Source organism: Passer montanus, unplaced genomic scaffold (genome assembly GCF_014805655.1).
Source record: "Passer montanus isolate IOZ18808 unplaced genomic scaffold, ASM1480565v1 scaffold2, whole genome shotgun sequence".
Taxonomy (NCBI): Eukaryota; Metazoa; Chordata; class Aves; order Passeriformes; family Passeridae; genus Passer; species Passer montanus.
The window spans coordinates 27,899,118-27,926,517 of record NW_024366591.1 but is presented as its reverse complement, the minus strand read 5'-3'; the positions used below and the strand labels follow the sequence as shown (position 1 = coordinate 27,926,517).

Genomic DNA, 27,400 nt, shown 5'->3' with positions numbered 1-27,400 from the left:
CCTTGGAGCAGTTTTGAACTTCTGCTAATCTTATAGGAAAAGCTGCCCAAGCCCACATGCTCTTGAGCTGCCTGTGGATATGCCTGCTCAGCATAATTCTCAGACGATGTGGACCCATATAGACATTGGCCACCAGACCTGAACTTCTTCTTCTGCAATTAAGTTGGCGGGATTACACTTTCTAGTCAAGTGGGGTTTGTTTTACCTTCTCAATGTCCCAGTCAGGTGGAAACTGGGATGTTTATGTTCAGATTTCTACTCTGCCCAGTTTGGTTGATTTTAAATTCACCCTACCTCATCCTTTTATAATTCTACTTCATTTTATGTCTTTTTCCATAACTGAATTAAAGCTCCTCTCCTAAACTCTACCTTTCAACAATCACATACATTCCTAAATTCTTCTTAAATACGCTTAAGACACAGTGAGGCTGTATTTGCCATTCCTCTTGCTAAAAGCAGTTTGCCTCTGGCCCCCTTCCTTTCCACTAAGACCTCTGGAAGGCATCAGAACAAAGATGACAATGACTGTGTGGAGATCAGGTTGGGAAGATATCTCTTGGTACCCTTCTCTTGTGTGTTTGGTCTATTTCTGGAAGAAAATCAGTACTGCTGGGGTCAAATATAAGGAGCGATAAAGCTCTCTGGTTACTAATATTTTCTATTATTTGGAAATTAAACATAGCTCTGCACTGATGTACTTTTCATTTGTTTTCTGGTATGTGTCAATTTAATTTCTCTTAATTTGTATTAAGGTTAGGGCACTTTTATCCCCCTTTCTCAGCTATTGTTACTATCAGTTTCTTATGAAAGCCATGAATTCAAAATCTCGTCTCTATGCTGTCTGTGGAGCTAGAAATGTTTCATAGCAAAACCAGCAGCTTGAAGATGCAGCTTATTGAGAGAAAGTGTCTTTTTTACTGCTGTTAGAGGAGCTTTAACATATAACAGGGCATTTCACTAATTTAAATTGGGACATTAAACTTTCTATGTACCAATACTGAAGAAAACCTTATACGTCGCCTTTAAACAAAGGCCCTGTAACATGCCCTAGATTAATGACAAGTAAAATAAAAAGGTTTCTCTTTCTTTGGATATTATCCTGACACTTTTGAACACTAAATAAGATATTTTCCCTTTCCTAATTCTGTTGAGAATGTACAGCAATATTTGATTTGTAACTCTGGGATAACAAGTCTGTGAGGAAATAAGTAAGGAAGTAAGTTTGTGTGTGGATGGCATATCTGATTGATTTGAAACTAGGGGCAGTGTTTCTTCTCAGAATGAATTTGTCTTGAAAACTGGACAGGCCTGTGGATTTGCATTCATCTGGGAATGAACACAGTAATTCTTTGGTATTCATTCACCTACCTATTCTGCAACCTAACCACCCAGCAAATATTGGTCTGCTAATTCTACTGGAGAACACCCTGATGCATTCCCTGGCAGAACTATAGGTGGCAGCTGCTTGGCTTTTTCTCTGAGTTTCCAGGCACTGGTTGTAGCCAGAAGGGAAACTGAAGGAGTAGAATGTCCAGACTTAAGGAGAACTGTCTTATAAGGGAATATACTTCAAAACATCAGGAAGGTTTATGAAATCAATCTGTTCGCCACATTCAGTATGAGGAAAAGCAGAGAAAAACATATGATGAGGATAATACATATTATTTTGCCAAGAACAGAAGTAATATTTCTAATTTTTCCTGTTTTCTTTTTTACCATATCATGGGGAGTATTCCATATAAAAAAATTAAAAAAAAATTAAGGACTTCATAAAGATATAAAGAGTAAAAAAAAAATGTTATGAATATGAAAAAAAAATATTGGTTTTGAGTAAGTCCAAAGTTTAAAGTTCTGAAATCTATCATTGAAGAGAATTTATTTGCTCTGCAGGGCTCCAGTTTTGCAGCAGTACAAGCATTAATATTAATTTTTTTCCCTGGTGTACCTAATTTAAATGGAAAAAATAAGGCTGTAAACATTTCTCTGTGTATTGCAGGCAGTTTCAGCAGAATTACATCAGGAATGGATTCCCTTGCTTTACTTGCTTTCACTGACATGCACAAAACACTCTAATTTAAACTTTTCCTTATTTTCTGAAATTCCATAGTATTTCAGTCATGTGATACTTCTAAGTCTGATGGCAGGAGGCATAAGAAAAATGGTTTGAAGCTGCATTGAATCAAGGTGAAAAAGGAGGCCACTGTTTTGTTCAGAATGAAGCTTTTATAATTCAAGCTGTTAACTCAAAAGCACTCCTTGGCACACAGCAGGAAGAAGCACTATTACCACCAGTGCCTGCAGATTAATACTTCCAGTCATCAAGTGAAACTCAAAACAGCCACTGTTCTCCAAAGCAGCCATTTATCATCTGAGAATAGAGATTTTATGCTAAAGGAAATTTAGCAAGCATTTTTTCCCTTCAAGCACCTAAATAACAAGGGCTTGGGATCTGGAGTGTACTGTAGTATGGGAAAGTAAAATCCTCATCAGTCCAATATAAGGGTTTGTGACACAGTGCTCTAATGTTTGAGAATGCCCTACCAAGAAAACTTATTTTCCTGCAGCTATGTGGACGAGATTGGGCTAATTGTGTAGCAGGACTGATTTCATTTAGCAGGAAAAGTAAGTGATCATGATCCAGGCAACCCACTTTCTGGCCACCACTGTGGCCACCAAACTTGGCTTCCTCATTCCTGCCTTGGCTGAATTCACCTAATGTCTGAAGCATTATGCTAGTTGTTAATACACAAAAAATGATCAATGAGTTGAATAAAATGCTTGGCCTATGTGTCATAGAAAGAAGAAGAGAAATATTTTTTCCCTATTGACTCAAAACCAATATATCTTCACTAAATCAGATCCTCAAGGCTTCCAGGAAACCTGAAAATGTCTATGAAAATATTTAACTTACAAGGTAGAATACTGTACATTAGAAAAATTAATGATAAAAGTATTAAATACATAGGAGAAATTTATTTCTTCAAAAAAATAGGAACAAAAACTTATGAAATAAAGCCTGCTTGCTTATGGTTGAACACATAAAGTTTAAATGGTTTATTTAATCACTTATTCATGAGCACTTCATTTCAATGTGAAGTTCAAGCAGCAGCACTTCCAGCAAAGGTCAATGGGATGTGGATACTTGCTTTGCAGTCCCCACTGCTTCAGGAGTGGGGACTGGAAAACCACTCAGGAGTGATGTAAGCTGAGCATCAATAGCTGAGTTTTCTGTGAGGTTAACCTCTTAGTCTTGTTAATTCACACCAGACCCAGCTGTGGATCCTTGAGTGCCTTCCTCCTCAAAAAACACGATTAGAACAGAGCCCTGCTTTGAAAGGGGACCCTTTGCCCTGCTCACTGCCGCCAGGTATTTATTACAGTTTACCCGAGTGCACAGTCAGTCCAGGATTAGTATTGCTATTCTTAGTTCAGCTCCTGTTACTTTTGGGTTTCAGGAGCTGGAGGCTGACTCTACTGCAGAGTGTGTACTCAATGAGATTGTACCTTCTCCTTTTTGGGGGGACCACACTCACATAATGTAATAACTAATTTACTGACAGGGTTGAGAAGGGTTAATTCCCAGTGCACCTCTTTGACACAGTGCAGGGCATTAAAGCACTCCTTCCTCACACTCTGGGAAGTAGGTTTTGCTAATGCTTTTTACTACAGCAGTGGGAAAAGTCACAAGAACAGTGAAAAACTGTGACAGTTGAATCCTTAAAGTTAAATGTCACCTTCATTTTTTCTCGTCTCCAACACACTGAAAAAACCCAACGGCACAAAGCAGAACACCTGTGCCTAGCTCAAGGAAATGTCCAAGTTTTGCAGACCACACACATCCTTATTGAGTGGAGCCGGGTGTAAGTGGAGGCTACTTCACCAAACCTACCTGGCTTAGACTGAGAGACAGCTTTTTCACGTTTAACACGTTCATGCTCTGAAAACGAGAATCCCTACATTAGAAAGCATTTTAACTTTTGGAAGATTTCAAAAATAAAATATGCCCATTATAGTTTTAAAATATTACTTTGCATTACATATTCCCACTAAACTTAAGAATAATTTTTTTATAACTATATTTCTCAAGAAATTATGTTGAACTATTCTTTGCCCATAAAATGAAAATAATTAAAAGTGTTTTTTAACTTTTTAATGCGGTTTAATTATTTTCTGTGGATTTTTAGAAAGATAATAGAATTTCTAAAATTATTAATTGCTTCTAGTATTGATTGTGATTGCTATCACTGATCTTCTGTATAGAAAATTTCTCCTTGATGTTTAATACAGAAATGGTGGCAGTTTTTATTCCACCAGAAGTAGGATTTTCTCATAAAGAATGACAAATAAATGTTAAGTATCCTGCATAAAATAAAAAAAAAATTAAAGCTTTCCATGTTTCTCTTTGCCCTGGATTTGGCTGGAGCAGAGCTAATTTTCTTCATTCTAGCTAGTATGGGGATCCCACAAATATATTGTGAAGCACTAATAATAACGGATATTATTCTGTATTATAATACAACATGAATGCAATTTTGTGTTATTTAAAAACAGTGTGCTATCCAGATCCTAACATTATGAGACAGAAAATATTAAAAGAATGTTTAATTCTGATTAGTATCTCCGAAGCCTAAGCTGTGCAGCAGGCCAGCATTGTAACATACTAAGAAATAAATCTCGAAAACCTGGACCCAAGGCCTGGCCGGAGAATTGCAGAACCCCTTCCCCATCTGTGGCCCCCTTGATTGTTTCCCAGTGCAAAGCTGCCATGGAGACAAAAGGCATAGGTGGGTCTCAGCTGAACTGGATAATGGTTTCCATGCAAACTGGAACCTGTGGAACACACCTGGTCCTGCACTAACAGAGTGAGTCATTGAAAACCAGTTTCATGAGTCAAAATGTTGTGTGAGTTTGAATTGATGAATTCCACCTTAAGCTGCTAAAATTTTGTAAAACCAAGGAAATACCTTCCTTCTGAAAGTTAAAATAACGATATTCTATATTGCCTTGGTACTTACTGTGCTCATGCGGGTTCTCTGAGGTAGCTAGAAGTAAACAAAAAAGGCATATTTTAATAATTTTGTAGCTGTGATGCAGAATTTACTTCATTTCTTAGTGACATTTTAGACATACAAAATTTCAGTGAAATCTGTATTGAAGTGTGCAGCAGTTACATTGTTACATTGTTACATTGTTTCACCAACACTGTCCACCCCAGATGCATAAATGGGACACTTAGCTAAGGAACACAGGCACCCTGAATTCCTCATTTAGCCAAAATTTGGTACAAACACCCCTGGAAGGCTCTGCACCTCTTCTGAGGTCTTAGTCACCCTCACTCAATGCTGACCATACACCAAACCTAGGGAAACTACCTGGCTAAGTAAGGCGCTTACCTTACTTAGTGCCCACTAAGAGATGGGGCAAATTCAGACCATAAGGTCTCTACTAGACAAAGACAGAAAATGAATTTTAGCTTGAGCGAAGAAACAACACCTAGGGGACTCTAAAGAGGACAGTCCCTGACAATTGCACCTGCTCTATGAGGGCAATGAATTTCAGATGGATTCAGGGATACTCCAAGAAGCAAATGTTGATTTGAAAATGTTCATTGACTTCATTAGGCCATTTCTAAACAAAAGTATTTCAGTGCTGTGACTTCTAGACTTTGTGCCATTTCTTTTTCTGCATTTTTCCATTAAAAAAATCCCAGATGAGATAAAACTGAAAACCAAATGCATACTTTCCATGGATGTTAAGACAACATTTCTCAGGTAAAGAAATGAGAGCTTGGTAGCTATATCCAATGTCATGACTGGTTCTGCAGAAGGAAGTGAAATGTCAAGACCTAGCCCTCCAGATGGATTTTTCTTCTTGACTTTTGCTACACAGCTGTTGTTTTCAAGAGAAAAAAGGCTCTACCACCTGCATGTCTTCTGTGTGTGAGAGAGAGTAATCCCACAGAGAGATGCAGCAGGGCAGAGGATGAGCTGCCTTTGCAGCCCCAGCAGCACAAACAATAAAACTGCTGCTGTGAGCTCCCAGGCTGTGATTCACTGAGCTCCCGAGCTCCCCAGCTCCCACCTTGGACAAAAACTGCTGTGCATGTGGGTTTCTGTTTCGCTTGTTTTCCCTACAGTATAAAGTCTACTCCCATTTTATATCTAGTCTCTCATCCAAGTTGTAGTTGTGCATTTAAGGAGACAGCAACCTGAGGTGGTAGTCAGAACAAAGTGAAAAACACCAGAACATTTTTGTGGGTAATAAAGAGTAATGATACAAAATAAGTGTATATGCTTGATCTGAACTGAGGAATCAGAAATAGGAGTTCAAAGGAAAAAAAATGTCCTAAGACAAAGCCATATTTGTCATTTTTATGTGTGTAAGTAAACATTTTGTAAATGTAGGCTCATTTAACTCTGTAAAACTAACCAAAATGTAGTTCCCTAAGCATCATAAGCTGAGGCAAATTCTACTGCAATTGAGTTTCCATGAAATATGGAAGAGGAAATTAATTTTTAATTGTGTCAAAAGACATAGTGAGATATGTTCAGGAAATAAGAATTTCAATTTTCAAAAAGGAATTTCAAAGCAAATATTTAAATCAAAATCTGAACATTATACCAGTAGCTAGTATAATGACTTACACAACTAATACAGAATATTGTGTCATACAGCTCTTTCAGTAATCGCCCAAAATAATCAGAGCTAGGCCACATATGAACAGTGTTAATTTAAAGACTCCCTACTGACACTGCTTAGCAAATTTTACAAGCACACTTTTGTAATAACATCCTTATCTAAGATCTGGCTAAAATCAAAACAAAACCATTATTCCTTAACTTTCCATTGAAGCAATACAGTTATTTTCCCTTTTATGCTGGTAGAATATATCAGTCACGGAGAATGTTTAAAACAATAGGAACTCAGCTAAAGTCTGGTCCCTGAATTTTGCCCTAGAAAGTATCTCTGTTGTCTTTTCCCATCTTTTCTGTGTAGGCATTAATTAGACAAACATGTATAATGTGGGCATCAAGACAGATTGAAGACTGAGATTACTGCTATCTGTGCTTTGCCTAAAAGTCCAGCTTCCTTATTTCTGGCATGAGACTCAGAGATATTTCTACCAGATATTTTGATGAAATAATGAAGGTATTCTAACGTTAACAGTTTCTAGAGTATTAGTTATTCTAAAAAGTATCTATATTTTTTTCTATAAAAAAATCAAAAATGAAACACCAAAGTGAAATTTTGAAATGGTATTTGAGCCCTAAAAATAAACCTTTATGTTTTGTTAACTGTGATTTTAGTCAATTCAATATTAATTTTATCCTTCTTGTGTGTCATTATCTCATTAAAAAATGCAACTCAAATGACATACAGACTAAGCAGAAAGTTAAAAAATGACATCAAAGGACTATTAGATTCATTTCTACAGTATCACAGTTATCTATAACATGGGTATCTTGATTTTTATTCTACCTCGTGAAAACAGCAAGATGATAGTCCAGGTCAGACTTTGCAAAGTGTGTAATGATTTATGTAATTTAGCCTAAAGGGTGAGAAATTAAAGGCTGTGTTATGCAGCTCTGGGAATCTCACATATTTCATGCAGTATCTTGCACTGAAAGTGCAAACAAGCATTTTTTGTTCTGGCCACTGATGGCGAGTGGGTGTTGGGTTAAATCAACTCTTGGTCTCATTTCAAATAGTTGTTCTGATGTCATTCGCTAAGAGGACTACCTACTGGGTAAAAAAAGTACTTATTGTTCACAATGGCAGAAAATTCAGTCCTAAGTAAGTGTTTTATCTTCATTTGTTTAACACTTAAATGGTACTAGAGGCGGTCAGATTTGAATCAAATGAAAACAGTTGGATTTTTGATGAAGTATTTGAAGCTACATAAGAACTAGATCAATGAAATTATATGGTTCTACTCTCAGCAAAAATTTGCAATGTCTTTTCTGCCATTCTAAATTAAACTTAGAAAACAGGTTTCATAGATATCTTGCTGTTTTTCACTTCAAATTTTTTTGACTTGCCTGCTATTCTGAAGGTCTCAAGAGTATTAATTATATATGGCATATTTGTTTTAAAATAGATTCTGATACAGGTTCAGAAATGAAATCCTGCATTTTATTGAACCATAAATTGGTAAGGCTAAAAGCAGAATGTGCTTTTTGATTACAGCGTCTATTTTCCATCTGGGTAAGAGTTATTTGCCATTCAGACAGCAAATACCTTTGTGTGTGTGCACATCCTGTAAGAAAAGAATATGTTGTACAGGAAATAAAAGCAATGCCAGAAGTACTTGTTTTAGTTAAGAAAAACAGAGTAATAACACATGCTGTAGCTGGGAAAAAATATTTCTAATTAGATAGATACAAGTGTGTTATAAATAAGCAATTTGCAAAGTAAGAGCCTGGTTTATTTCCCATTAAAGACAGCACAGATATTCTTTACCATGTTTTGGACTGGACATTGCATTACACAACACACACATAATGTTAATCTGTAACAACATTACAGGCCAAGAGAGAGATCAAGATCAACAGGAATCATCTAATAGAATTATAAAAATTTGAAATATACCTTCCAGTTGATGCATCAAGACAAAGGTAAAATTTGATTTCCCCACTTGATATGAGTTAATTCTCCCTGAAATACAGACAAATGAGCTATTTGTCTTTAGAGAAATTAGTGGACATTATTTGTCCCAAATATAAGTTCCAAGAACTTAAGAGACCACATCATTGTGTATAATTTAAATAAGGCACTTTTGGTTTAGTTAGGTCAAGGTTTTACAAACTGTAACACAACTGTATTATAAAAAAGTCAAACAGAATAAAATACATTCCTTACATGTCTCAGATAATAAATTCAGAAAAAAGGGGATTATTAGGACTTACCACTCTGTTAAGGAGCAGTTCCCTACATTTGTGAAGTTGTTTCCTGTACTCTTTGTCATTCAAAGGAGAAGTCAAATGTTTACATAATTTTTTAGACCAGCAGACCTGATCTGTCATATCTGCCTGTGTCTCACTCAAGTTCTTCTGGCTAGACGAGCAGCTGGCAGACTGTGTTGCAAAGCTAGTCTACTGAGCATATGTCTAAAAAAGTGACTCAAAAACCAGATTAGCTACAGCAGCATTCCTAGAAAGAGAATGGCTTGTGCTCATTCTGACCTCTGCTCTACATTAAAAAATTGCCTTGACAGAGACCAAGAGTTATCCCGTGGCCAAGTCAAAATAAAGAAAGCAAGAGGTGTGTGGTGGTGGCACAAATAGGGGAAGATGGTATATGATTAAAATACACTGCATGTTGTACCAGACTTGTCCTCATAGGATCTCTTAATTCCCTACAACATCTATTTTAAATTTCTGGCTTGTTTTAAACCTAGTATTTTCCAGGGTATTTTTCCAGGATTCTAAACATTAAGGAAGTATTATACCACGTTAACACGACAAGTATGAAATGCTAAGTGATTAAGGCTGTCTGGAATATTTGTAGGGAAGCAGAGAGCTTGATCTCTTGGTCTAGGAATTGTCATCTGAGTCTGTGCATCCCCACAGATTTCCTTGGATCACTCTATCAGCAGTGGCTAAAGTGTGATAATAGGATAAAGAGTTAAGACAAACCCTCCTAAAATGCTATGGTTCTCCATTATCATTTATACTTAACCATTGATATTAGAGCCTGTACAGCATTCACTAGCAACAGACTGATGTTCCTATTGCCACTTTCCACTAAAAAAGCTGTCAGGCTGCTCTCACAGTTATTTCTGCTTTATTTTGTTTACCAGCGCAGCCTAGCCAAAGATATCTATCTGCTTTCCCAGAGCTGTCGTGTTTGTGTCCTTGCAGTTTGGTTTGTTTTATACCTCAGGGCTGCATGTTGAAAAATGAGCTGACTCTTGGTTTTGGAGGATTTTGTTGATGTTGTCTAGAACAACTTGCTTTTTAAGACTTTTTTTTTTAAACTGACAGTTCAAGAGTACTTTCTATGACAGGGAAAACCAAAAAGGAAGAGAGAGGAGGGAAGGGAGAAACTTTATCATGGTGTAAATATAATAGAAGTAGCAAAGAAGTAGAGACATTTCCAACATTTTAAAATGACTTTTAATAAGAGGAATTGCTTCAATTCAATCTGAGATGCATGCTTTTAGGAATCATTAGTAATGATCCCATTCTTTCTGTGTTTCCCAGTTTGTCACTTAAACAATAGAAATGCTCTGGGAAATATAAAGTGTTGAAACAGCAATCTTGCATGATGGCACTGAAAACTAATATCTTTAAAATAGTATAAGTCCTAATATCCCAGGAGGACAAATCTTCCATCAACAGAGCTGGAAAGAATAAATTTCAGTCAAATGTAGGTGAGGTACATCTGCTGCATTAATGCATTTCATCTTTAGGCACATGTGGTGAAAGACCTGAAGAGCTTCCTCTCAATATCATCCTCAGCTTCTGACGTTTTCATGTGCTGTTCCCTGAAACTGTGGGATGGGAACATACAGATGAGGGAAGTATGCTAACAAGCTTTCACTTTTAGAAATATCAGTTTTACATTTGCATATAGCTAAGGCAAAACACAGTGAAGCTTGGGTTGTCTTTATTGCAACAGGAATTATTGACTCTCAAAGGGCAACTGAGTGAAATCAGGCAGACTGAAGTTCATAAGATGTTAGAAGGATTTTTCAGAATATAGATGTTAGTTTGTGCAAAAAAATGTTCACCACTCTATATAAAAAATCGGAGCCAAAAGTAGGATCTCTTGGTGATGTTAATATTTGTTATAATTGTATCTTCAGTCATAATGCCTGTTAATGGTGAAAGCTGACAAAATAACCCCCCTGGGTCCAGATTCCATGCAAATACTTTGAAAAGAAACTTCTTAGTTTGGGTCCTTCTTATCTTAGACTGGATTTGCAAAAGCATAATAATGGCTGAAAATATATTTACATATGTTACTAAATAAATGTGAAATAATAATAAATTGGAAAAAAATAAGATGACCATGGAAATCTAAAAAAGAAGGATTTTGGAGGAGAGAATAGTTGATATAAGGGATGGAGAACAATAAAAATTAATTGACTTTTGAAAAAATGGACTTTTCCCAGTGTGCTACTCAAATTAACATGGTGATTAAAGTAAAGGGCTAATGACTAAATTCTAGAGGCATAGCATACTGAACCATCTTTGTTCCTCATGAAATGATGCTGATCACTGCTTTTGCTTTAATTACAACTCTGTGAAAGTACATTTCTGCAAATGATGTCTGCATAGATAAGAAAAAGAAAGGTAGATTGACACTAGAAGAACTATTCATTCTGGAAATGCATCTGAATAGAATACCTCTGAGCATTCATTTGCACACATCTTTGTGCAGAGCAATAAAGTAATAGTTTACCCCATGGGGAAATTTTTAGCCAATTAAACATGTGTTATGTGGATATGCAGGTGTTCAAGTGTATTATGCTGATTGACAGATGTGTTTCTGACATGATGCCAATATATATGTATTATACCTAACTTACAGTAACAACCCAGGCCACCAATTACACAGAGCACTCTTTCTTCAGAAATCACAGCTGTTTCATTAAATCATTAAAACGGTAGTTTAACTGACTCCAGTTTTTGGTAGCAGGGGCTGAATAAATTACTGTTGTACTTTAATGCAAGTAAGAGCAATTAACACAAGTTGTAATCATAACTGCAATTGAAATGCTATGCCAGGTCTATCAATATGAATAATTTTGCAGGTTTGTTATTACATAAGACTTAAAAGAATGAAATCTCAATTTTACTTTGAATAGGTTAAAAAGTTGTAACCAATGTCAAGGTTTTAGTTAAATCCTACTAAGAATAAAAGTATTTGCATTTTTGAAAAAAAACCAACATGGATACAAGGTAGCACCACTAGTTTTATGTGCTTTAACTATGAGTACACAGAAGTGTTAGGCAGATAAACATGGAGATTTCACCTTGTGGTTAAAATGTCTAAATTAAATATTTGCATTAGATTCTCCATCTAAGTAGAGTGAGAGTGGATATTCAATCAGTTTTTAAGATCCACAAATTACTTGCTCATTCTTCTCACTTCTCTTTCAATGTCAGATTGTCAGAATGTCAGAATGTCAGAAGAGAGGGAAAGTTCTTAATTAGCAACAAACAATCCTAATATTCATTCACATTTGTTTTCTGTTCTTGTTACTAAACCTAAACTATGTTCCCTGTTATAATTAAGTAAGAAATAGAAATATCTCCAGAGGGGCAAGTAATTGCATTTTGACTCAGATACAAGACAGACGAAACACTCTTTGCAGATGCTTATTTCTCTTTATCAGCCCTAAACTGAGACTAGGGTGAACAGTTTCAATGTAGATTTACAACTTTAGACATCTAAATTTGCATGAGGTAAAGTTTTTTAATGATTACATTAATCTGAATATCTAAAAAAATTCTTAAAATTTATGAATTCAGTGAATAGTCATGAGCTTGAGAGAGTCATTCCTCTACCTGCTTATATTGAATGGGTCATGTCTTATCCCACTGAAATATCTGCAACTTGGGAAGTTCTGTCCATCACTAAACAGAGGTTATACAGATTGTTAAGTCTCACATAAACCTGTAAATTGGACATAAATTATTTATACCCCTAAGATAGTTGAGACAAGGCAGAGGTCAAGCAAATTTCAGTTAACTGATGTAGTCTTTCAGATAATTTTCTTTGTTTAATGTAAATTATCTGTTCATCAATATTCCTTGAAAATGCTGGGGACTTGTTATTTTAGCATGGGAAATCAAAGCTCACTAGTGTATGGGTAGCCATCTATCAAATTGAAAACATCTTTTGTCAGGATTGGATTTACATTGAAAAACATCATTTGCGGTTCAAGATTTCTGTAGAGTGTTCTTCAGTAAAATCACTTTATTTAACTCTTAATCCATGCAGGATGACAATACTAACTACAGTTTGGAAGATCCTTTGGGCTCCATCTTGTGGCTATTTCAGTGACTGTTTCCTTTCTGAGAGCTGCCTGCCTTTAGCTGGTCAAAATACCACTGCTAGTTTCAACAGCATACTAGCACATGGCTGTATTTATTATTTTCTAGTATATAATGCAGAATTTCTGACCCTATTTTAAGAAGGTTATTTTAAAAGTATTTATGATGATTTGGGGCTTTTAATCCTTTTGTTTAGGACTAAAAGTTGTATTAAGTCTGCGTAATACACTTTGCAGTTATAGAATCAGATACTCTACTTTCTTATCCTTTGACTTTTGTTAGAAAATGATGTAATGAAGCTGTGATTCATCTTGGACCAGTGGCATCTGCAGCTGAGCAGAAATCCCGTGCTACCATGACCATTTGCATTACGAATAAGATAGCTGACTTCCAGTTTTTTTCTGGTCAATCACAAAATGAAGCAGTTCTGAAATCCCCCCCCGTTTTTTTTTCAGTTTGGAAAGCATCTTGATTTTTATATATATTGAAAAGGGATGCCACTGTGCCTTGGCCAGTTTATTTCACCCTCTGTATGCAGAACAGCAGTTTCCAAGCCATACAGTACCATTACAAGGAGTTTCAACAGCATACTAGCACATGGCCATACATACCGTTACATTACAAGGAGTACTAGAAGGAAATTGTTCTTTACTGAATTGACAAAAAGATGTAGTTTGGAGCTTGAATGTACATGGCTTGCCCATTTTCTCCTTTTGTTTGATTTTAGCTGCACTCAGATGTTACACATTTTTTTCACCACAATGCATTTATTGAGAAAAATCTCCTGTCAATTTATTTTGATGATACTTGTCACATGAATGTAATTTTCATTTTTCTTTCTAAAAACTAGTAAATGAATTTAAGAGCAAGGTGTCAGAGTGTTAATGCTGAAAATCAGAATGGGAGTGTTGCTATTGGCAGGCAACCAGGACCCGCACCTCACTAACTTACAAGTCTTCATAATATCTGACTGTGGGCAGTCTACAGAGCAGGTGAGACTCACAGAGGTCTTGAATTGGATGTGCTCTCAGGAGCAAGGCAGAGATTGTTCTCTGTCTCTTGCTCATTAGCTCCAAGGAGGCTGGAGAAAACAACTCCCTGGCAGCTCAGGTTCACGAGTCACTTTTGGAAATGAGAGTGTTCTTACATGTACTAGTGAGGATGAGCAACCACAGGGATCATGTCGTGGCTGAATCCTGTTTGGTCCACTAGAAACACAGATGTAAAGAATCTCTATAAAACAAGACTTTCTGACACTGACTGGAGAGACAACTCACTACTCTTACTTGCTTGACATCCCCCAACTCTGTGTCCTCTATTTCTCTCCTAGTCAGAAATAAAGAGGGTATGGGAGATATGAATTGAAATAAGAAATTCCACTTTATCCAGAACTAAGAAAACTTGAAGTTTCCTTTGATCAACCTCTATTCCAAGCAAGGATTTTTGTAACACTCTGTAGTTGTAAAACATTTTTGAAATATGAAAATACTGTTTTTGTTTATAAAAACAAACAAAAAATTCTTAATATTTCTTTAATTTTAAAATGGCAGTTAAATGTGAAAAAATGCTGAAATATTTCAGCATGTTATATTTCTGTTTATTGTTTTCTGGAGATGCCCTGGAAATTATGGGCTTTATATCACTTCACCAACCCCTGGGTCTATTTTGATTAGTTTGATTCCTTGCTCACATGCTTTGAATTACTAAAGAGAGTTAAAAATTGTTTTGCTCTGGCAGCCAGATTTGCTCTTGGGAAATTTAGGAAATGCCTTCCTCATGCAAAGGTTTTCTGCCTCTTGCCCTTTTGGAATTGACAACATTTACACATTTCTGTGACAGCTTCTCTATCCCACACATGTTGAAAGAAGGCATAACATGACGCTGGAAGGTAAAGCTGCCCATTTTCTAGGACTTTGGTCACAAAGTCACAAAGTCCTAGAGACCTAACTTTTGAAAGAGAAACAGTGAATGCCTAAATTTCATGCAGTAATTGTGCCTCAAGGTTCTTCTTAGTATCACCCATATTTGGAGAAATCAGCACAATATGTAATCTTTCTCCATCTCAATTTTGTTCTTTTCTGTCTCCTGCCAGCTCCTTCAAGTCTGATTTATGCTATGCACAGAATGTACCATCGACTGAACACGTCATTCCATCTTCTTCTCTTTTATGATGGCTTGTCACTCTGTATGGCTCATTATTCTTGTTTTTCTAAATGAGGGATGTATTTGAATAGGACAAAATAATTGGAGAAAGCTTCATGTAGAGTACAGTGTCTGGGTGCTGTATGATTCACATGAGAAATGGTAAAGTGCTGTTTGAACTGTGCATGCTACTACCACAATATATTTTGGATAATGAGCCAGTCAATTTAGAGCGCTGCCTGGCTACTTCTATTATTTTTGCAGCTGTGCAAAAAATACTGTATCCTTAAGCAAAACCAGTGAACATTACCCTTTTTTATTGCCAGTCAGAGGAATACACATGCAGCCTAGAGCAATTTCTTGTGACAACAGAATAAGCAGAAATAAATAAAACCTTATCATATTTGGAGTCAGCTAGTAGCATGCAGTATTTTCCATGTGGGTCCTGCAGAGAAGGGGAAGCTAGATGAGGAAGCATGACAACTAAAGCATGGCATGTTCATTTTTTGGAAGGGGCCTTATTATTTCTCTCCAGTTTTTCAGTTTAGTGCATATCTATTAAAGGCATGAACGTCACTGAACCAGTTTGCCTTAGTCACTGGAAGATTTCATTTTGTGGCTTTTTTTTTTCACTAGAATCACTACCTTCCTTGCTGACAATGTTGGTTATGATCTCAGAAAACCAGAGGCTGGTTTAATCCAAAAAATAAATAGAGGGATAATAATCATAAGAATGACTAAAACTGAATTTCAGTTCAAACTTCCATGTTTCTGTGAAATAGGTTGGTGGTAACCAGCAGGATGAGATACAGCCTGAGCCAGGTGCATGAAAGTAGCCTACACGTACTTGTTGCAAAATCCTTTCAACTAAGAAATCAAAGGAAATTTTTTTTAAGCAAAAGAAATATAGAAAAGAAAATGAAATGGAAAAATTGATCTAACTTCAAAGAATGTCCATGAAAAATGCATTTTTCAATCAGTTTTGTTGGGGAAGATTTTGGTTAAGGGGGAAGAAAATCCTAGCTGGTGAAAAATGAGCATTAGGTGTTTAAAAAAAATTCCCTTGGTGTTCCTCTATAAAAGAATGGGCCCACAATCTGACAAGGGTGAGAGAAATAGCACCCTTAACAACTACCTCATTATTTTCTTTCCACCAAGGGTGTAGCAGTTCATGTTTTTGAAAACTGCAGACATTTTGATATCTGAAAACCAGTGGCTCTGTGAGTAGCTTCCAGTTTTCTGATTCTCCCTGCTTCATGTGCTACCTTTCATGCCTCAGTTGTTGCAAATTAATCTTGAACAAAATATCCTGCTTAATACCTCTTAAGCATGGCTGGTTTTGATAACTGAAATTAATTTTATTGTTCTGTTAAAGACATGAAGTGAAATTTTGGCCTCAGTGGAGTGAATGGGAATTTTGCCACTAACATCAACACAGCCAAGTTTTCACTCATGAGCTGATAAAACAGTTGAGACTGTAATTTTTTTTTCAGTTCAGTTAACAGCTCTGTACAGGGATAACAGAAAAAACCAATAATTAGTAGGATTGAAAATGTCTTCATGTATAGACAATAAGGGTTGGCTCCATTGTTCAATTATGTGAACCACAGAATTTCCAAATGGCAAAAGACACAAAAGGCCTCAGTTCCCCCATCCACCAAATCTCCCATCAATAATAAAGAGCTTTTTTTTCTGACTGAATTTAAAAAAATCTCAAATAATCCTAAGAAATATATGGATATGTTCTGAAAATATTCTGATTGCTCTATTTAGTGAGAAAGACAATATTTATAAGCCCAATACTCAATCAAGTTGAACAGGTTAAAAAAAAATACCGCCCCAGTGCAAATATTTCATTATTTTTGCTGTTTGAATAAAATCACAAAATTAGGAGAAAAAAAAGTTTTTACTCAGCAAATCTTATTCTGAAAGACAACACTATAAATAGATATTTAGGGTCTGATAAATACATTATATTTATCCTTAAATAAAAGTAATATTTTTTGTTCTGATTTAGGGCAAATTTTTCCACTAATCTATTAAAATATCGGAGAATTACTTTAGCAAAGGTTGCATGCAAGCTCCCTATATATGTGAAAAGAGGAAATTAAATGTGTCTAGAAAAGCAACTTGTGCACAGCGCAAGCGGCCAGGTCAGCATGCAGGGTTCACTGCAAGTTTTGTTCCCTGACAAATCCTAACATGGTTACAAAGGTCTTTCATTTTTCTCCCAGCCAGAATGATGAAGTGTCTGATACTGGTCTGTATTTGCCTGTTTTAAAAAGGAGTTACCAATAGTGGAAATGACAACAGTGTTATCACAGCAGGAGCAGATAAAGTTGGCTGATGGTAGCACAGGAGGTGCTGTATGTCATCACAATGCTGTATATCATCGCAATCGTATCACTGAATGAAAGAAACATTTCTCACAGCAGTCACAGCCTGAAAGACGTTTCAGTCAAGGGAAAAGATTGATTTACCTTTCTTCTCCCCCTCCTTTTTCACTGCAGCTGAAACAAAACCAAAAATACACTGTTTTCAAAATTGAAGGTAATAGCAGTATCAGTAAAAATAATTCAAACACATGTGCCTTTGTGGGCACATATCAAACCCCACATATATCATACCATAAAGGAATAATTTTCTTTGCCAGATGAAGAAGCTGAAGCATTTCCTCACAGACACCCAGCTCTGCTATTGATGAGAGTATTTTCCAGCTTTCTACATTCTCACACAAAGCTTTAGTCATGGTTGTCCTTCCTTCCAGACATTGATAATGGGATAGAGTCATAGAGTGAATATTTCAAAATCAGCAATGAAGGAGGAGGATAGATTGAAATGGCAAGGCATAAAGGTTATGAGGCATGATCAGTTTAAGAGAAATGTGTGCTATTGGAAATTGTAGTATTAAAAATATGCATTAAAAAAGACATAAAAAACTGCCCGAAATTATGTTTCTAAGCATCTGACAAATATTGAGACTTTCAAGACCTGATTATCCAGCAATACCACCTCTAAACCCCCTATCAGGAGTTTTGTGGGAAGGAAAATGGCAAAGAGGCTGGAAGAAAATGGATACTTTAAAATTTAAACCAAATTTTAAAAACCTGGAATTAGTTCCTCAGTGGAAGCTGTCATGTGTGCCCAATATTAAAACTCTGGAGACAGAATAAAAGTCCCCTAAAACTCAGCTCAGTATTCCAATAAAACCTTGCATATATCTACAATGAGTGCTGTGAAATCATAACAAAATTTTACTAAAAGGAATGAGGTGGCTAAAATGAGTTACCTGCATTTACAGATGACTGCTGCAACTCTGATGGAGATAAGCCAAGCTTATTCTTAAATCTCTTCAAAATCCATGCACTACCCATTCCCCAGTCCATATTTATAGGACCAAAACATCTAAAAGTACAGTTACAGTTGTCACTTTATTTTGAAATATCTGTTAGAAGTGGTCTTAGTAAGCCTCTGCCTTAGGCTAGCATTTAGAGGAAAAGAAGAGAGAGGATTTAGGATTCAGAGCCTGTACTTCCCTGAAAAGGATGTTCAGCTGCCGAGATGAATGGATCAGGTGTGGCACTAGAACTGGAAATGAAACAGAAGTGTAACTCTGCCTTTATTGGATAATGTACAGGACAGAAATCAAGGATCATGAGGTCAGAAGATGGAACTACTCCCAAGTAGTTTCAAATGTTTGCATTTTGTGTGCTGATCTCTGTCTCTTCAGTGTTCTTAAAATGAGAAATCATTTTACTTGAAACTGTGCATTTGGGTAAAATGGATCAAGAAGGAACTGGTTAAACCTTGAATTATTAAAATGGTATTTATCAATGGTCTGTGACAAAAATATTCTGATTTCAAAGATTTTTCATGTTTTCTACAACTTACCCTCCTTTGAGAATTAGACAAATTTTAAGCATCTCAAGAATATGCTCAAAAAAAAGATTTTGTGACTAGAATTGCTGAAAAACTGGCACAAGGTTTCTGGGGTCTAACACTCTTTGCAATCACTTCTCTTTTTTAGGTAATGTGTGTATCAAAGCTGTGCTGTGCACATTTCACAAACTGTGGTTACAGCAGATTGAGTAATTGTTACCCCTAGAGACTGCCATAGGAGCCTCGGTGGTTTTGGAAAGGCATACTTGTATAGCCACTTGGAGTGTGTTGAAGTGACTCCCAAATCAACAGAAACCCCAAATATTGAAACTCTGGGAAGGGCTTATAGGTGAACGTGCAGAGCACCTCTGGGCTCCTCCTGACTTCCATACTGCCAGCTCATGGGATGTGGCTCACTGTGCTTCTGCTCCCCAGGTAGAGCTGGGCCCCTCCAGGCCTGCTGCTGCAGGCTCTTATCATGCTATTATATCCTGTTGGGATATCGGCTGGAATTTTCACCTTGGCCACTGTCTTTCTGATGGAATGTACTGAATACTCAACAAATCTCATGAGACAGAAGAGGCCTCATTCCGACCACTGTAGCCAGTAGCATTGCTCTGGTGAAATCCTGCTACTCAAATGCAAAGTGATAAGGAATAAATGAAAAAGGGCAGAACTCCATCCTTTACATCATTTTTTTCAGAAGCTGAGCAATATGTCTGAATCTGAAAAGCAGCAAAAAGATGGCTAGTTTACCCAAGGAACTTGGTTTGCCAGCGATAAAAGACCAGATTACTTATTGAATAATGTATGGTAGCTAGTGAGAGAAGAGCATGAAATAGAGTGATTAACTAGAAAATGTGATGCTCCCATATAAGGGATGCTCTTGGCAATGTGCTTTTTACCCTGCTTATTTGGAGAAAGAACAAATTCTTGAGTCAACTTATTTTGCTCTGTACTGATGAGACTTGTCATCTTGTTCTTGAATCAGGAATTTGTACACACAAAGCTCTTCAAAGACGACTCTATTAGCAGCCTTAAATCTGTCTGTCTTTTTTAAGCCTATCCAAACCAGTCATAGTTTTTCAGTTAATATAAATAGTATACAAAGCAAAACACATTTATCAAGAATATACACACCATGTTCTGGAATTACAAATCTAGATTGACAAATATTCCAGAATCCAGAAATGAGCATTGTCATATTTTAGGATTTGTAAATAGGTTTAAAAAATTCATTACAAGGCATGGAGGACCTTGTTCAATTTTTTTTCTTTTTTTTTTTTTTTTTTAATGTAAGGTGGGAAAAGAAAGGTACATTCCAGTAGTGGAAAGGTCAGAAAACTGTGATAATGCAGGAAGTATTTTCAAGGAGGAAAAAAATTTTCAAGTTTAAGATTGTTCTATTGTTTTGGACTTTTTTCCAAAACTTGAACCTTGATCACCAGCAGTCCTTCAATCTCATACATAGTGGTGTTTTGAAAGGACTTTTTTCTGAGCTGTTGAGCAAACACAAACTTTTCCAAAATCACGAAGATATCTTGAAAGTAGCAAAAATCTTGAAAACACTGGTTCCTACTCAAAAGCAGTCCTTTCTATGTAGCTTTATGACCCAGCAATAGCCAGAAACAGATATTTAGTCTAAATACTGTCACAGAAGTGTCTTCTTCTACCAATTCTCCCTTTATTTTCTTATAAGAAGCAATTGGTTTCCATCCTGAAACAGGAAGTTTATTTCTAAATGTGCAATAATTAATTATGAAAACTATATTTCCATACAGATATCCAGTTCCTCTGTGTCATTTCTAAAGAGCCCTTGACTAAGGTTTGTGATTTTCAGTCTTATCATGATTATACTAATTAAACTCAGAGGAAATCTTGAATCTTTCCTATTTCACTTTGTATGAGACTTTTGTTGTTTTTCCTAGCCCACTCCAGTGCCACATTATCATGTAAGGGTTTTGTACACAACACTCCAGACAAGATGCAGCTTTGATTTATGCAATAGCTTTAGAACATTTTATGCCTTTTTCCTAATGCATTTGCATATGGAAGAAAGTTTTTCACTGACTTGTCTGCAGCAATACTTAGGTACTTTCCTGGATTTACATAGTGAATTTAGAAATAAATGCATCTTTAATATTTTCCCTCCACTACATATTTAATTCCATTTATTGACACGAAATTTTCTTTGACATGGTGCTGTCTGTTCACCTCATAAATTCAATGTATCACAACCCCTTCTGATCCTGAATTCTTGAATTGATTTTGTCATCTGAAAATTTCATTACATTGTTATTTATATCTCATCGTGTTCATTAAGGAATATAACACGAGTCCAGACACAGAATCATAAGCAATTATTCTGTAAACAAGCTGCAAGATGAAAATTAATCAATTGGTCTCTGATTCCTAACTAGATATTTATTTTCTTTAATACTGTAGGTCTTAGGCTGCAGCTCCTTAGCTTCTGCAGTAATTCTTATAATGAAACTTTATAAAGGTCTATTTAAACCATTAAATAAATGCTGTGCTTATAACTTTATTAATGTATTGGAAACAGTTACTACTAAGATATAGTTTCCATTTCTAGATAAAATGCAGGCTGGAACTCGGTGTTTTTCCAGATATTTGGTTTTGTTCTTAATTTAATTATGAATTCACCAAATTTCTGACAGGTTTTTAATTTCTGAATAACTCTGCAGAAATTTAAGTATATTTGCCCTGACACAGTAACTCTTTTGTCTGAAAGTAATTGAAGTTTTAACTAAGTTCTAATAATTATTTTCCTTATAAACATGTAAGCTGTGGTGAAACAAGATCAAATGCAAACTCATCCCATGTTTCAGGTACTCTGTGAAAACTGTTCATATGCATGCTGTTATGCTGAAGTGAAAACCACCTCATGTAGACAGCCACAGCAAAGCATCTGGCATTCACTGAGTTGATACTGTCTTTGCCCATCTCACCATAAATTGTCCATCTGTTCATAGCTTAAGAAGATATTGTTTTAAAATATTTGAGAACCAAATACAGTGATATTTCTCTCTCAGACCTGCCTTAAAGATAATTTTCTCTCCCTCTTTCATTCTTTTTGAGTTCAGAATTTCTCTTATTCATGCCAAGTGAAATCTTACTCATGTTAAGAAACTGCAGTTAAAAGAACTAGTATAGTGAGTATCAGAGAGGAGAATTTAGCCTTTAAATTGGCTGGAGCATCTGTTATTTAGAATGATTCTCATTCAGTAGCAGGAAAAACCTTTCCTGCCCTTTTCCTCCTCTGGTCCAGATTTTAATGAACAGTTTCGGAGAAATAACCTCTTATTCAATTATATTCATGCATTTTATCACTAATGGGCAAGACTGATGTTATAGCTGAACTCCCTCATAACCTGCCTATCCCTTTTTGCATTAATTTGTAAGACATAGCTGCTGACCTACTAAGAAAAAAATTATTCGCTAGATAACCCCCAAAAAGTTTACAGTGTTTTTCTCTTTACTACCAGCAATGCCTTAATGAGAATACGCAAGGATGTTGTCTAGAAGGAAAGTGTACAAACTGTGAGTTGAATTATCAGTATTCACACTGTATGGATTATTAACCCCATGTGCTGGATCTGGCTATGATAGGGTTAATTTTTACAGTAGTCAGAAGGGAGCATAGCAAGGACACAGATGTAATTCTATATGTCATCACATGATTTTCTGGGCATGGAGGTAGAGATGGATACCAGGTTCTGTAGGTGGTGGACAGAGGGCTCAGTTGTTGAGGTTTCCACAGGGAACATTTGCATGCAAATCACTTGCTTTTCTTCTTATACTCTCTGCCATTAATATTGTTGCTGCTACGGTTCATTGTCTTATTTCATTGCTGTTTCCAGCAAGTTGTTCTTAATTCAACTCACAATCTGTACTTTTTGGGCCTCCAATTCTCTTCTCCACCCTACCACAGTGGGGGAGTGAGCGGAAAGTGACTGAGCAGTACATGGTTTGGAGTTCCAGTGGGAGCACTAAATTGGAGAATACTATTCCTAAACCACCACAGTCCTCTCTCTGTAAAGTCACTTGGTAGAAGTAGAAAGAGTATGGGAGCGTCCCTGAGCAAGTTCTCTTTGACTGTGTGTGGATACTGGTCCAGTGCAATTGGGGCCATAAATCCAGAGGGACTGTGGCTCATTTGAGAACTCGTGTGAACCTCATGAAGTTCAACAAGGCCAAGTGCAAGATCCTGCATGTGGACTGGGACAATCCCAAGCACAAATACAGACTGGGCAGAGAATGGATCGAGAAAGCCCAAAGGAGAAATATTTGGGGGTGTTGGTGAACAAGAAGTTTGACATGACCTAGCAATGTGCATTCACAGCCCAGAAATCAAACCATGTTCTCGGCTGCATCAAAAGCATTTGGGCCAGCAGGGAGAGGGAGGAGACTCTGTCCTACTCTGGTGAGATCCCAGCTGCAGTACCATGTTCAGTTCTGGGGCCCACAATTTGAGAAGGATATGAAGAATTCCAGTGAATATAAAGGAGACCATGAATATGATCAGAAGGCCGAAGCACCTGTGCTATGTAGACAAGCTGAGACAGTTGGGTCTGTTCAGTCTGGAGAAGAGAATTTTTTGGGGACACCCTATAGAAGTCTCCAATAGCTGAGGGGAGCCTACAAGAAAGAGGGAGAAACACTCTTTACAAGAATATATAGAGACTGAACAAGGGGAAAGGGCTTCAAAATGAAAAGAAAGAGGTTTAGATTAAATATTAGGAAGAATTTTTTTACTGTGAGGGTGATGAGGCTCTGGAATAAGTTGCTCAGAGAAATTGTGAATAACCCGTCACTGGAAGTGTTTAGAGTCAGGTTGGATAGGCCTTTAAGAAACTTGGTCTTGTTTGATGTGTCCCTGCCCATGCCAGGGTGAGTAGAACTAGATGATCCCTCCTAATATAAACTATTCTATAGGTCTATGAGAAAAATATCAATAAAACAGAATAAGCCTGATTCTGTCAGCTCCTGAGAAGCACATTTTCCCAGTCAGAGAGAATCCTTGTTTCTGACCTAAAATAATACATGAAACAATAGTATTATGCATCAAGAATTTTGATTTATTACATAAACATGCAAAAAATAAAAAAAAATAGTCTCATTTCTGGGCCCCTCATTTCAAGGAGGACATTGAGGTGCTGGAGTGTGTCCAGAGAAGGGCAATGAAGCTGCTGGAGTATCTGCAGCACAAATCTTATAAGGAGCAGCTGTGCGAGCTGGGGGTGTTTAGCCTTGAGAAAAGGAGGCTCAGGAGAGACCTTACTGCTCCCTACAGCTGCCTGGAAGGAGGCTCTAGGCAGGTGAAGGTCAATCTCTTCTCCCAGGTAACCATAGCCAGAAACATAGGACAGGCCTCAAACTGCACCAGGCGAGGTTCAGGTTGGACATCAGGACAGGAAGGGTTACTAAGCATTGGAATAGACTTTCCAGGCTGTTGGAATCACCATTCTTGGAGGTGTTCATAAAACAACTGAAAATGGCACTTAGTGCCATGGTTTAGTTGACAATGGGATGTTGTTCTGTCTAAGGTTGGATTCAATAATCTTGAACACCTTTTCCAGCATAAATGAGTTTGTAAGGCTGTGATTTTGTGATTCAGAGGACTTTTCAGAATGCTGTTATGGAGTTCTGGTTGTACCAGCATGTAGCAGTCCCTAACTCCAGGAAACACCCGAAGTATCTGTAGATACACTTTCATTTACAAACCTGTTTTTGTTACTGAAAGTATATTTCTACACACCTATGCAGGTGCTACTTATTCAGCTTGAATATCTTCCTTAAGGAAAAATAGTAAGAAAATAAAGTATCAAGCCACGAGGACAACTTCACACTTTGTAGTTTGCCATAAAACATTCCTTATCTTCATATAAACTTCTTTTTGGAATTAAAATTTTAACTCCCTTTTCTAATTTGGTGTTCGTTCACATTATTTATGTTATTTCTGTTCTTTTTTCTTATTTTCTAATGTCTGTTGAAGAATATTTACAGAGAATACTGACTCAAAATGGGAATTTTATACCTGCTGTTATGACTCAGTCTTGGTTATATATGTGTCATTATGTTAGTCTGACTTTTAAAGCTCTGGTATTTTCTTGAAGTATTTCTTACTGACAGTGTGAAGCAATGATGTTCTGTAATGGATGGGTCATTTGAACAGGTTGATATTGAGATTTTCTATACAAATTTATCTACCTTACATTTTAGTTCTCTATTAGTTCTCTCATATTAGTTCTTTATTTTATAGTATAATTCTACATTTAACATCTGTAAATTTGATTTTCATATTTCAGAAATGTATTTATCATAACAAAGGGGTTGCACTGAGGCCACTTCTGTTACTGCAATTTACACTGGATTTGACAGATTTCTGTAAAGTAGCAAGTGCTGATCCAAACACTGCTATGTCTCAAGGCATTTTTGGTTGGCTAGTCTAACCTGAGATGTCCCCTCCGAGGAAGCACCCCATGCACAGTCAACTGGCTAAAAAAACAAAGTGCTCTTAAAGTTGACCTACTGCTCACACTTGGTTACAGGGCAATGGCCAAAAAATTTCTGGAATACTTTTCCCCAGAGAGGCTTTTCTCAAACTGTCTGCCTGATGTATGTGACATGTCACTTATCATTGTTAAGAAAGAGAGGGTTAGTGATGCACAGCATCCCACATGAATGCTTAAAGCCACTTTACACATTGGGGTTACCGTCTTCTGACAAAATGTCAATGTCTTGTCATGCATATTCAGTGTCACTGAGTTAGTTGTATTTGCTTTTGGAAATGTTGTACTTGTTTTAATCTCAGAAGCTAAGAAACAGCATATCTGTCACATGAAACAGAAAAGACAGAAACAACTCTTAAAAACCTGCAGTCGCTGAGCTGAACTTCCTCCAAAGGAAGAATGTGTAAGATTTGCTGTGTCACAAACTTGGATGACTAGCAAATTACTGAATCCTATTGTTGACATAAAAGTGGTGTCACTATGTATGAGTATGCAACCTGACATCTTCCCACTCAAGCTCAACTTTCCTACTCAACTTTTCTGTTGCAGTCTTGCTTCAGAGCCTTGAAGGATCTATAGTCCTGCTCACTGGGCAGACCTAAGATACGCAAGACTTAGCAGGTAGTTGGCCCGGTCGTGTGTCTGACAGAATTTAATCCAAGTATTTTCAATTCTCATAGAGTCAGCTAGAGTCAAAGAGAAATGCTGTCTCAGGTGTGAGATATCATTTGTTCTCAGTAAGTTGTGCAAGGTATCAAGTACATCCACAGATGATATACAAGGCTGTATCCAATCCAGTAGGAATAACTGAAGTGGGTAGTGCTCATCTCACTTGGGAAGCTGCTAAAGACTGTGTAAACCCAGGGCTATCAAACTCCACTAGAGTTTGATAGAGTCCACTGCCCATCCAAATACCCTGCTGTAAGTATAAAACCAATCAATTCTACTTCAGACTTCACCCAGCCTTCTTTAAAAGAGCAATCATAAGTGTCTCTAATGTGACCTTAAACTTCAGTAGAGTTAAACTCAGCATACTTTCACACTAAATATTCAAATCTTCATTCTTATGTTTTGCAGGAAACTATAAGATTACAAGACTGTAAGACAACACAACAGCATAGATTTTTATGTTTCTTACAGCGCTTTAATCTGTAGGTCAAAAAGTTAGGCCATGTAGAAAAAATCTGCATGAAATGAAAGTTCATTTCTGAACATAGCTTGTAGTTTCTACTGCTATACCATAAGAAAGATTCTGCATGTGTTCTATCAGCTACTACAGGAAGAAGTCTTTTACTATAAAGAAAAGAGAGAAAGTAGAGCTAATCACTTTTGGGTAGTAACTTTCCTTTTCAAATATACTGAGCATAAACTGCTTCATATGAAGCCAGAGGAATTGCACAGTGTTTGATTAAACATGTCCTTTCTTGAAATGGTTTAGTTTTGGAGTTTGACAGGAGCTGTTATTCACCAGTTGTTTCACTGTCTGATCAAACTGAGTAAATCAAGTTTTTTTAAAATGCTTACTCTTTGTATAGTTGGGTGGCTGTTTGACACTTCACTGAAGCTAATTCATTAGCATTGCAATTAAAACACTTTTATAGACATATATTCCTTCTTTGCAATTCTTGTTTTTTTGAAGTAAATACGATTTTATTCTTGTTATCACTTAAATAAATCAATCTTTCAACCAGAAATATTTATGAGAAGAATTAGAGAAGAAACTCAATTATAAGGTCAAGAGTCAAATACTTAAGGATCTAATTAATGTTTAAGTGTTCATTAACCTAACTATGTTTCATAGACATTTGTGCAAGAACCTAACAGGAAGACCATAGGCCTTGC

At 36.6% G+C, this 27,400-nt stretch overlaps 1 protein-coding gene across 19 annotated transcripts in view; it reads right to left on the bottom strand.

The window, feature by feature from the left end:
* TRDN (triadin) overlaps nucleotides 1-27,400 on the bottom strand; it is a 229,716-nt gene that overhangs the window by 34,044 nt on the left and 168,272 nt on the right. For 15 of the 19 annotated variants that reach the window (XM_039707307.1, XM_039707305.1, XM_039707306.1 and 12 more), the window contains 4 exons: nucleotides 17,627-17,656; nucleotides 8,590-8,655; nucleotides 5,016-5,042; nucleotides 3,890-3,937 (listed from right to left, as the gene is read on the bottom strand). In XM_039707307.1, the coding sequence (XP_039563241.1) occupies nucleotides 3,890-3,937; nucleotides 5,016-5,042; nucleotides 8,590-8,655; nucleotides 17,627-17,656 (171 nt within the window). The remainder of the gene's footprint in view (nucleotides 1-3,889; nucleotides 3,938-5,015; nucleotides 5,043-8,589; nucleotides 8,656-17,626; nucleotides 17,657-27,400) is intronic. The other 4 variants (XM_039707314.1, XM_039707319.1, XM_039707318.1 and 1 more) reach the window with 2 other exon arrangements.